Below are 12,153 nucleotides of genomic sequence, written 5' to 3' on the forward strand. Positions count from 1 at the left end.
AATTTCGCTTCTAGTCCTAATGGACAGAGCAAACGTTTAAATAATTTTACAGCAAGTTAAGATGCTCAAAACTATTTTGAAACAATTCATTTGAAATTTAAATCTTATTCAACCAATCTGTAAATTGCTTCTGACTAAGTTGTTCAAAATTGAAATTAGACAGTGCCAAATATTCTACAAGTTGTGACGATTCCAGAAAGGTGCGGAACACAATTTTTGGACAAACGGTTTAAAAGATATGATGCTTTGAAGTTGTAGGGTCTTTTCTGCAAAGTGTAACTTCAATTTCGGCCGAAAAATTAAACTAAAATTGCTCTGCCACATGGCAGAAACTGATTGGCCCGGGGCTAGGGTTTCTTGGCCGGCGGGGCTAGGTCGCCGGCAGCGGCGCGAGGGGTGGCGCGGCAGGCGGAGCGGCAGCGCGGGCAGCGCGGGTTGGGGCGGCGGCGCACGGGGCGGCGGGCTGCGCGGGGCGCGGTGGCGGTGCGCGGAGGAGTGGGTGGAGCGGTCGGGTCGCGCGGGCGCGGGCGGCGGAGCACGGGTGGGGCGGAGCGGCGCGGGGGAAGCGGGCGGCGCGGCGACCGGCAGCTGGGAACAGCGCGCAAACACGAAACAGAGCGCGTCACGGTGTTCGCGCTGGAGAGAGGAGGAAGGGGAGAGGGTCGGCGCGGGTGGAAGCTCACCGGAACGACGGCGAAACGCGAAGAACGGCGACGTCCGTGAAGAACTTCGGCGAGAAATTAAATCCTACCCGATGCGAAATTGGACGTGGGGTTTGGGGGAAGTGGTAGAGGAGTCTGGGGGCTTCGATATGACGCGCGGGGTTTCGGATTTGGAGTCGTGTGCGCGGAGGAATCGGAGTGGAGGCGTGGTCGCGGACTATTTTAAAAACTATTTTACTTCTTTGTTTGCCTCTTCTAACCCTGAACAGGAAAGAAGCTTGGACCATAGGATCTCGGAAAATCCCACTGATGATTACACTTACTCTATTCCAAACAAAGTTGAAGTTTTGCAGATCCTTAAATCAATGAAAAGAAATGCCTCTCCAGGTCCAGATGGCTTTAATACTGCTTCTTGGGATTGGATAGGTGATGACATTGTCAAAGTGGTAAGAAATTTCTTTACCTCAGGTATGATGCCCCAAAAACTTAATGAAACTCATATTGCTTTAATTCCAAAAAAAATGGTTCCTTTAACTACTCGTGATTTTAGACCCATCAGCCTTTGTAATGTTGTGTATAAGATCATCTCCAAGGCGTTGCCAATAGACTCAAAAGTCATCTCCCTGATCACATTGACCCCATGCAGCAAGCTTTCATTAAAGGTAGGCATATTACTAATAATCTCATCATAGCTCAGGAGATTGCTCACTCCTTCATCCTCTCCTCCTGGAATCATAAGGCTTTCATGCTTAAAATTGATCTACCTAAAGCCTTTGATCGTTTAGAATGGCATTTCATCCGAAGGGCGCTTCTACGTAAAGGGATGCATGGTAATTTCATCCACCTCATTATGAGCTGCATCTCTTCGCCTACCTTTTCTGTTATCATTAATGGCCAACCTTTTGGGAGATTCTCTGGCAGTCACGGAATAAGACAGGGTTGTCCTTTATCGCCGTATCTTTTTTCCTTGCCAATGAGTTGTCTATTTCTTTACAGGAAGCTTTGCAGAGCAGTCAGCTTAACGATATTTCCCTGGGCCCACATTGTCCGCCTATTCACTCTTTAATGTATGCTGACGATCTTCTGATTTGTGGTCAGGCGCGACAAACATTCTCCATATTATTAATGACTTCTTCAGAGATTCTGGGCAGACACCCAATTGGAATAAATCTATCATTCTTTTTAGCAAAAAGGTTAATCCCAATCTTGCTGCCCAAATTAGAAACATTTTCCCTGTACAAGATCTTGATAATTCTACCCTTCACTTAGGGCATCCTCTAATCCTTCCAGCCAAAAACAGATCTTCTGCTTATAATTTCCTCATTGATAAATTCAACTCAAAGCTCAATGGCTACAAATCTAACCGTCTTTGCCATGCTGGTAGACTTACTTTAATCAATTCGGTTTTTTCCACCATCCCTGTTTACTACATGTCCAACTTTATTTTTTCCAGAAAATTCCTTGCTAAGCTCACAACCATCATTAGGAACTTCTGGTGGACAGGTGTTAGGGAAGGAAATTCTGCCAAACCTCTTTGTCTCAAAGCATGGGATGATATCTGCAAGCCTAAAATGATGGGGGGGGCTTGGAATAAGGAATATACAAGCCATGAACAAAAGTTTGCTAGTCTCATCAGCTTGGCGTATTGTTAGTGAGCCCAACAACCATCTCTCTCTCATTCTCAGAGCCAAATATTTTCCTGGTTCTTCCTTCTGGAGACCCAATTGTAATACCCCCAAATCTGGCTTCTGGGCTTCCATCTCTAAAGTTAAGAACATCCTTCTGGACTCTTGCTTTTATCAAATAGGGATGGCAATATTTCCATTTGGAGCTCTCCTTGGTTTCCCCTTTGGCAAAGCATCCATGACCACCTCATAATTCAAGATAGACATTTTATTTATCCGGCTAAGGTTAGGGATCTTTGGCTAGATGGTCACAAGCTTTGGAATACTAATCTGATTTTGCAGCTTTTTGAGCAGCCGACGGCTGATGAAATTCTAAGAACACCCATCCTCCCAGGAGAAGGAGAAGACATACTGTGCTGGAAGCATAACACATCTGGTGTATGCACGGCTAAAGAAGCTTATAAATTCTGTGCACAAAATTTGCAAATTCCTCCTCCTTCCCCCCCCCCCCCCCTATACCTCAACAGGTATCCACTGCTCTTATGGAGGTTTGGAAATGCAAAGCTCTTCTTCTCAGGGTCAAGACATTTGCTTGGCGGCTCATCCAAAAGGCTCTCCCGACAGGTAAAAGGGCAGGTAAAATTTCTAGGCAAATTTCCAAAAACTGCATCAGACGTGGAGCTTTAGAAGACGAGAAACATCTAAATTTATCTGCTATGGCATTTAAATTGCGAGCGTGCCAGTATACCATAGTATACAAATTATACTGATATAAACACATGAGAATAGGAAAACTTGTATTTTATCGATTTTGACAATTTACAAATTCCCTTTTCATATGTATTTTCTGAAGTGCGCCTGGATAATTATCTGACTTTGACGATTGCAACGATTCTTGATTCCTAAAATCTCGAAAGAATTTCAGTTAATTACTTCTGCGGCATATATACTCGCATAACACCTCCGATTAAGCTACACCAAAGTGTCAATGGTCATCTTTATAAAATCTTGGGCTCATATCATCGCAAGGTTATGCAGCAAATAATATGAGTCATCAAGCACACACATGAGACACATATTTAACGTAGAAAAACCAAATCAGGTAAAAAACCACGGTGGCACGATGGCCAAATCCACTATATGATTGTTTGCATACAACAACAGATGTTACAACACTGATCTTTAATCCTCTGAACATTATATTCATAATCACCAGCACCCTCTCAAGAGAAGATGGACTGCTTGATTCTCCTTGCTTCTTGTGCCTTGGTCAAACTCATCAACCTTCCAAACACTGAGTCGACAGCACCCTCACAAGAGAAGATGGACTGTCTGAGACGCATGGCGACGATGGTTCATCCGTGGCAGCGCCCCAACGCATGGTAGATCCACGGATGCCATAGTATCTCTTTCTCTCTTTTTTGTTAACCATCCGCGACGACGACATGGTGCCGGGTGGAGTCACGGATCTCACAAATTTGTAAACGGAAATGGTAGTCGATCCGTGGCTGCGACACGGCGCCGGGTAGACCCACAGATGCCATAGTATCTCTTTCTCTCTCTTTTTTTAAACGTCCGCGACGACGACATGGCGCCAGGTAGAGTCGTGGACTCACGAATTTATAGCCGGCAATGATGCTCCATCTGTGGCTGCGACACGGCGCCAGGTAGAGCCACGGATGTCACAAAAACATCTTTCTCGTGCCAAATGATTATCCACGACGACGACACGACGCCGGATAGAGCCACGGACATATGAATGTATAGAGCATATTCGGGACGGTGGTCCATCCGTGGCGACGACACGGCACCGGGTAGAGCCACGGATGCCATAATATCTTTTTTTTTTAACCGTCCGCGACGACGACACGGCGCCGGGTAGAGCCACGGACCTCACAAATTTGTAGACGATGGTTCATCCGTGAAGACGACACGGCGCCGGGTAGAGCCACGGATGCCACAAAAACGTCTACAGTTGAAGAGAAGAACATAATAATAATTATCGCATCTGAGCTTCATGCGATCTACTTACCATATAGTTGCGAGCCTTGAATAAGCCATCGGCTTCCACCAGTGGAGACGACGATCTACTTCGCCGAAGGGTAGACGTGTCTGTTGTGTGTGCGTGTGTTTGTGTATCGCCGATCAAGACGGCTGCCCTCTTTCCCGACGATCTACTCTTCTGCAAGTGCTGCGCCTCCCAGTCCCCTCCTCCTCTCTTGCGGCGGCGAGGGCGAGAGCTTTTTATAACTCCTTACTAGGATCAGCCGATCAGCCCGGATCACGTGGGAGCGCCTTCACGGTTGCTTTAGAGATCGCCAGCAGTTCTCTGATTCCCTGGGAGCCGTTCCGTGAGAGGAGCAAAGAGAAAACGTCCATGCAGATTAGATATGCTCCATCGGTAACAACCATGCCCATGGGTACATGCTTGAGCAATACGTACACTCACTGATATGTGGGTCAAGTTGAGAGGTATACCACCTAAACTCAATAGCTAGCAGTCTAGCATCTCTCGGTTAATGCAAACGAGTACTGTTCTTTCTAAATAAATATTGCAATGAGCATTTCTGCAGCCGCTGACCTGTGGGTCCTCCTAAAATCTTTATATATTCCAATATTTGACAAGGACATTTGAGTGTGCCATCCCTTTATATTTTCACGACCAAATAACCATGCAGTGTATATGCCAAATTAGAGTTCTTGCAATACTATATATATAAGAATTATTTTGCTTCTATAATGCTGCTAAATCTTCACTATTTTACCAAAATATCGTGACAAAAATCCATCAAACACATCTTTTCTTTCTTTGTCCTTTTGTCAGAGCTGCCTGGTTTACCTCTCCTTGGTTTATCAGATCTGATCTTTATGCTCTTCAGCACAATACTATTACTGATGTTATTGCAGCTATCATTAAAAGTGATCACCCGTATGCCTCTTTGCAAAATATTTTCACTTTCCTTTGGTGTATCTCGAAGTCCAGGAACAACTACCTTTTTAACAGAAAGGTCTCCTCCCCTCTTCAAATTTATCCAAACACTAAAAGTCTAATTGCAGGGTGGAATTTGGAGACTTCAACAGATTCTGACAGGGAGCAACATCAATTGTCATCTATTTCCAACCCCATTTCCACTTCCCAAATTTCTCAATTTGCAGGGGTTTAACATCTACTCGGATGCGGCTTGGAAGAAGCCTGCTGATGGAAGAGAAGCTGCTGCTGCGGCTTTGGAGTCTTCATTGAATCTCTTGATCCTCAATGCAGGTGGATTGCACAAGTTCAAACTACTTCCATTCCAGTGTACTCAGCTTTGCAAGCTGAAGCTTTGGGATGCCTCCTTGCTGCTGATCTCATCTCTCATCTCAACCAGCAGAAAGCAAAACAATTAACTGACAGCCAAACTCTAGCAATTGCATGCCAACAGAAGGACATTGTCAACCATCCGGAGCATTGGTCTATTAGAGCTTACCTTTCTCAAATTATTTCTACCCACTCTAAGTTGAACTCCCCGATGATCTACACTCCTAGGGATAATAATACTCTTGCTCATCAGCTTGCCAGGGCAGCTAAAAGTAGATGTAATGTCACACCTCTGGTTTCTTGTACTAATAGCCTTCATAAAACTGTTGGCTGTCCTTTGAAACAACTTTGTAATTCTTAGAGCTCTGCTATCTACAGGCCCAGACATGTAATCTGCTGTTAATGAATAAGGTTCCCTTCTTAAAAAAAGAAAGACATCATCACGGTTCATGATCATGTTCTCCTGTAATAGGAGATGTGGCCGACATCTTCTGGAATTTTAGCATACGAAGACACCCACTTTGAATCTCACCTAGTCGTGTTAGTCGCGAAAATTAATGCTCGACAATCCTTCCAGGATTATTACAAACTGTTTAAAACTGTACCACTTTTTTTTATACCTGAGTTAGCACTGACAATATGTGCGCGCCATGCATTTGGTAGTTTAAAAATGTGCAACTTCTTTATTTGACCTGAGTTAGCTGACCATATGTACGCCATGTGAATAGTTTTAAAACTGTACCGCTTTTTTATTTGACCTTGTGCCACGTGCATAGTTTCAAAATCCACTGACACAACTGAATATGCTAGATCTGAGATCTGCACCAATTAATCGAGCGCACCCCAATTAACGTGCACTGCGCGCAGCGAGTCGATGTATTAGCTACCAAGTGACCCTCATGAAATGCACCGGTCGACAGATCGATGAGCCGGCCGGTTTGCATGTTCACGCGCGATGCCAAGCGTTGGCTCCGACGGTAGTGTTATTTTTTTTATTTTGGAGGGTCAGCCGGTAGGTGAAACGTATGGTAGCAGGACCGAAAGGCCGAAGAGGAGCGGTCGACCTCGTTGCCCTGTGATGTCGCGACCGGGCGAAAGCAGCGCGCAGATATTCGGTCACGCAAACCGGCGCGTAGTTCTGTCACGATCGGTATGGCCGGTGTGAGGCCATTGACTACGCATGCATGCATAACGCAAAGTGTACTGAGATGATTTTAATTTTACAACAAGTTGAAATTGGTTGCGTGCATCCTTTCGATGCAAAGACCGGAGAGATCCCATTTTTGAAAGAAAAAAAAGTGCATAACACAGAGCCTGCCGACAAACTCTTGGCCCTCCCAACAGTGGCGTATTCAGCCCAATGGGCCAGAGTGATCCAATAGTGGGACGGTTTATTTGTACTGTTTTATCCTTTTTGCTGTATATTGCAGCCTATCCGCCCTTTGGAATTTTGGATACACCACTGTGCCGCGCACCCCACCTGTCGCACGAGACACATGTGTACTCCTTCCTGCGGATGCTCGCCTGTGAGTGTCGCGGCTCAAGCAGTGGATGCGAACGGTTTCCTAGATGTATATGTCGCGTTTTGAATCGGCCTAGCTAGCTAAATAAATACACCATACGTATATACATTTTCTTTTTCTTCATGCATGTGAGAAGAATTTATTTGTATGATGCCACGGTTAAAAAATAGTGGATTTCTATTTCTGAAGTATCATGTGTGAAACTGCTATTTCTATGTTGAGTCAGCCTAGTGCCCGGCACTGAAGCCGGGATGACAAAACAGATGTCTAGAATGCCTAGAAATAAGAACGATCTCTTGGTCAAGAAATTAATAGACAGATGTTCCATCAAAGCAACCAATGTTCCTTCAACCATTTTGGTGTTCCTTGGCGAGGAATGGCCGCTAAAATAGTGCCCGACCGATCAATAATTAATGGTGACGCCAACACCGGCCGCGGCGTGCGTGCGTGCATGCATGCAAAGCCATGGGCGCCGTCCGTCCCGCCGGGAAGCTTTCACGTCCTCAAAGTGTCTACCGCTCGCCATGCCATGATCCCCTATATAAACCGGCGACCCTCACCTTGGCCCTCTCATCAATCAACAAGCCGCTCACCATCAGCAACAGAACACATTCTCTCGCTAACCTTTCCGACAGCAAAGTTACATACAGCACAATATGGTACTGCAGAGCAAGACCGCCGCGGCCATCGCGCTGCTCCTCGTGGCCGTCGTCGTGGCGGTGGCGGTGCCGGCGGCGAGCGCCTTCGGCTGCTTCGACGACTGCTACGATCGCTGCGCCAATGGGCTCAAGCAGGACCCGGCATGCACCAAGATGTGCAACGAGGCCTGCGGCGGCGGCGGCGGCGTCGCCGGCCAGGTGCTCGCCGGGGTCGGCGGCGCTGCCAGCACGGGTGCCTCTGTCGCCGCGGCCGGCGCCGGCGCCGCCACGACGGGAGCCGCCAGTGCCGTGGGAGCCGGGGTCTCTGCCGCCGCCGGCGTCGGGGCCGCCGCCGGTGGCCCGCCCGCTGCTTGAACACCGGATAGAATAATTCCTATACATATACGCGGCGGTGTTTCGTTTGATTTGGTTTCCTAGGTATATATGCATGTGCGTGTGGCATTTGCAGATCCAAGACACGATCGTGCATTTCAGCGGGATGAATTGGACGAGAAGCGTTCACCAACGACTGAAGAAACGAACCAGGGCGTGCATGCACACAATTCAATTAAGCACCATCCGTGTATATGCATGCAGGCAGGCAGGCATATGGTTCGTCCTTTTCGTTCGTGGGTGACTAGCTGCTTCTTGTTTGATTCATCTGCTCCATCGTTCGTGTCTTCGATTTGCAATATATCCCCGCGCGTGCACGCATGCATGATACGTACTCCACTAGAAATCAGCTTCCCGGCCGTCGTTGTCGTTGAGTCATGTTTACCATTCGATCCCATTGGTTACAAATAGATACTATGTGTGAGTATTTTCATCTTTTGTCATTGTAATTTTTATATATTGGTCATGAGAACCCCTAAATTTAGCATGCCTGTAAAAAAAATTGGTCTTTCTTTTTTCCCCCTTTTGCTATACGGTTTTGCTATTTCTTAGGTGACTGAGAAATAACTGTTTCTTAGTCGATAATCACAACCTTTTGATTCAATCATTGAGATTCGTGTAAAATTAATGTAGGCTCGATGGATAAGACAATCTACATTGGATGGTTATGATTGTTGACTGAGAAATAACTATTTCTTTGCTATATTATTCACGCACTTGAACAAAATAATATTGACTTCTGATTCCTATTCGGCCACCATGCTCAACAAAGGGATCTTGTTTGTCCCGTTTAACTCTGACTAGCATGTTAGTTCAAAAACATTCTCTAGTTTTTCAGAGATTTACTTATACGTGGGATATCTCACTGAATTTTATCTCTAATGCTCCTCTACATATCTTCTTCCATATGCAATTTGGTACAGGTGGGGGCTAAGTGTCATATATGTACCTAGGTCGTTGTCGAGACGATAACAAAGGCATAAGCAAGGCAGGCTGAGACCGGAGGATTTTGGGTTAGGTTGTGAAGGCTTGTATTGTCAACGAAGAACTCATGCAACATGGGCTTACGTGCCCTAGATAGAAGTGGAGGAGAGAGGATGGAACAAAGGTGTATTAAGTCTATCCGGCGAGGTGTGCCACAACACTGGCGCTGGTAACATCAGAGGAACCGATAGGACAATGTCGTCAGAGGGGTGGGTCGATGAGTAGAAGCGGGAGGAGTAAAGCGATTTCATTGGTGGCTGCCAATGCAATCGCACTTTGACCAACAAGGAGTCTTTTTTCCTTCTTCGTTTTTTATTTGATAGTCGGGATTCAATTTGGGACTCAATGTACGTGAGCAACTAAAGCTTCGGAGGGGAAATAACAACTAGGGGAAAGAATTAGATTGACAACAAAGGTTTCATTTGTTCTTCTTTTATACGGTAGATATCGACTTTCCAGTTTCGCTACCACGTTGTAAGACGTAAGGTCTCATGGAGTCTAGAGGTGAGGCCATGAAGTTAAATTAAATATTGTCATGGGGTATTCATGGCAGGTGCCATCGGGGGTGGTTTACGATGGGTGAAGCTTGTGGCTTCGAGTCGGCCGGAGCAGAGATTAGAGGGGACACGATATACCTAGGTTTGGCCCCTATAGGAAAAGGTAAAGGCTTATGTGATGATTTGCTTCTTTACTAATCCAGCGAGTACAGATTACAACGTACCTTCAGAGTTATGAGTCTATATATAAAGTATCTAGAGTGTATAGATGCATGCGAATTTAGACAAATCCGAGTCACTTATTTCCGGATGGTGGGAGTACTAACATTAAAGAGCAAGAGTATTCCATCCTTGGTCATTGACTAATCACAGAAGATTAAATAATTAGTACTCCCTATGTCCCTAACTAATTGGCGCCATCATTTTTGCAAAAAAAAATCTGTAAATTTTCGAAATAAACATGCAGTCCACATCTTCAATTAAACATGGACTGCGCATTAATTTCGAAATTTTACAGGAGGGTTTCGCAAAAGTTCCAATAGAACGTGCTGCAAGTTTATTTTGAGAATTTACAGAAGTTTCTTTGAAAAAAGCCGGCGCCAATTAATTAGGAACGGAGGGAGTGTTATATGACACCTTCATATCTATTTTTTTTTAATTTGGTCCTGCATGTTATAGTAGTATTTGATTCAGCTCGGTCGCCGTGCAAATTTTCAACGGAACAGGGATCCTACGATGTCAAACTGTACCTATCCCACACGCACCTAACCTTATCCTCGGCATGCATTTGAAGTTTTGAACGGACCATTAATTTCTTTCTTTCTTTTTTCTGCGGGGGAACGGATTATAGATTTCGTTCGATCCATCAGCAAGTGGCTAATTGCGCCTTGTGATCGATAGCTCAGTTCGTGTCATCGATCAGCTCCTTCTGTTTATTGATATGTGTGAAACGGTTATATTGGATCAGAGGAGATTGAATTGAAGTACAACTTCGTTTTCGATTGGCGATATCAAGTAGTACTGAAATGATTTAATGTAATTCAAAGGTTGATTCCAACTTTTTGTAGGGCCCGTTTATGCTGAACCAAGAAAATATGTTCTCATCACACGATTTCTTTTTTCATCGCACTGATTTTGCTAGGTGGAAACTGGGCCATCAACTGCGACATAAATTTAGCGGTGCGTTTTCATAAAGTAAACTTGGGTCTTTCTTGTTTGTACTCACTCCATTTCATAATTCTTGTCGCTGTTTTAGTTCAAATTTATACTAAAACAACGACAAGAATTATGGGGCGGAGAGTACATTTCTGCCAACTCCATTATAAACCCACGCGACTTGTAAGGGCTTTGTTGGGCTGTGCTCCGTAAAATGAAAAAGGATAGGCCATGTTGCCAGCTGGCCAACGGGAAGCCATGCTCCTCATCTTGTGGCGAGCATGGCATCTCCGGAACGATCAGGTGTTCAAGAAGGAAAACGCCACAATTAAGGATCCAGCCTCTTTTGTCCTGGGATTCAGAGAATCCAGTGACCAGATTGCCATGAACCTCATGGGCCCGAGCTTCAAAGGGAAAGAGGTCCAGGTGTGTACTCCCCGGATGCTCGGTCCTCGTGATCCTCCTCCAAACGTGGCCTGGGCTGGCCCCGAGGTTGGTTGGTTCAAACCAGAGAGAATCGAAATTGCTTTGAGTACGATGAATTCTGTCCGATGTGTGTGCGATCCTCCGTCTAAGTGAGAAAGAATTGACATGCTAAGTGAGAGAGAATTGACATGCTATCATTATGCAAAACTAAAAGTTCCAAAATACCAATCAAATAACGACCCTTTACAAAATACCACAACAATTCAGTTTCCTTGTTTGATCAAACAAACCCGGGGCCAATAAGGTTGAATTCAACTATTTCCTTCACGCTGAATTCTAGTCTCAACCATGTGCAGTAACCACATAGGATGCACGTTGCCACGTGCAGGGAACCAAAAAAACCCAGGATTCGCATGTCCGCCCTGGAAAGGAGAACGCAGTCAGATTAGAATGATTCGAAATGGGACTTCCTGGCTTCCCGCGGGAGCCCGTGCTCATCGTGGGAGAAAACACGGCGACGGATCATCCTCTTTCTCTCCGGTACTCGGCGGTAGTTTATTCCGTGTGGACACCATCGTATCGCGAGAAGGACGCGACGTCGGGCCGCCGCGCAAATCGCGTGGCCGTTGCCACGGCGATGCCCGCCTCGATTTTTAAATTCTCAGCGATATCAGAAGTAGGCGATGAAAAGAGATTGACTTCACGGCAAAAAAGAAACAAAAGAGATTGTCTCGCAACGTGGCACACCCCACGGCCCCACAACACGATGCGCATAGGGCATGGACGCCTCTTGGCAAGGCCCAATGGCCAATGGCCGCACTGCTTCTGCGAGAGTTCGTGATGCAGCAGCCTGCCTTCGCTAGTGCTCGAAGCCGGGTGACCCAAACGCCGCATCTCTCAATCTAAGAGCTCTGCACTGTCTTCCCTATAAATCGTCCGGCGCATGGTCATA

At 45.8% G+C, this 12,153-nt stretch overlaps 1 protein-coding gene across 1 annotated transcript; it reads left to right on the plus strand.

Annotated features, from left to right (window-relative positions):
- Positions 1-7,649: 7,649 nt before the first annotated feature.
- Positions 7,650-8,121, plus strand: LOC112268696 (headcase protein homolog). Its single transcript, XM_024454651.1, has one exon. The coding sequence runs from the start codon at positions 7,765-7,767 to the stop codon at positions 8,119-8,121; it is 357 nt and encodes a 118-aa protein (XP_024310419.1). The 5' UTR covers positions 7,650-7,764.
- Positions 8,122-12,153: the final 4,032 nt, after the last annotated feature.

Source organism: Brachypodium distachyon, chromosome 4 (assembly GCF_000005505.3).
Source record: "Brachypodium distachyon strain Bd21 chromosome 4, Brachypodium_distachyon_v3.0, whole genome shotgun sequence".
In the NCBI taxonomy this organism is placed as follows: domain Eukaryota; kingdom Viridiplantae; phylum Streptophyta; class Magnoliopsida; order Poales; family Poaceae; genus Brachypodium; species Brachypodium distachyon.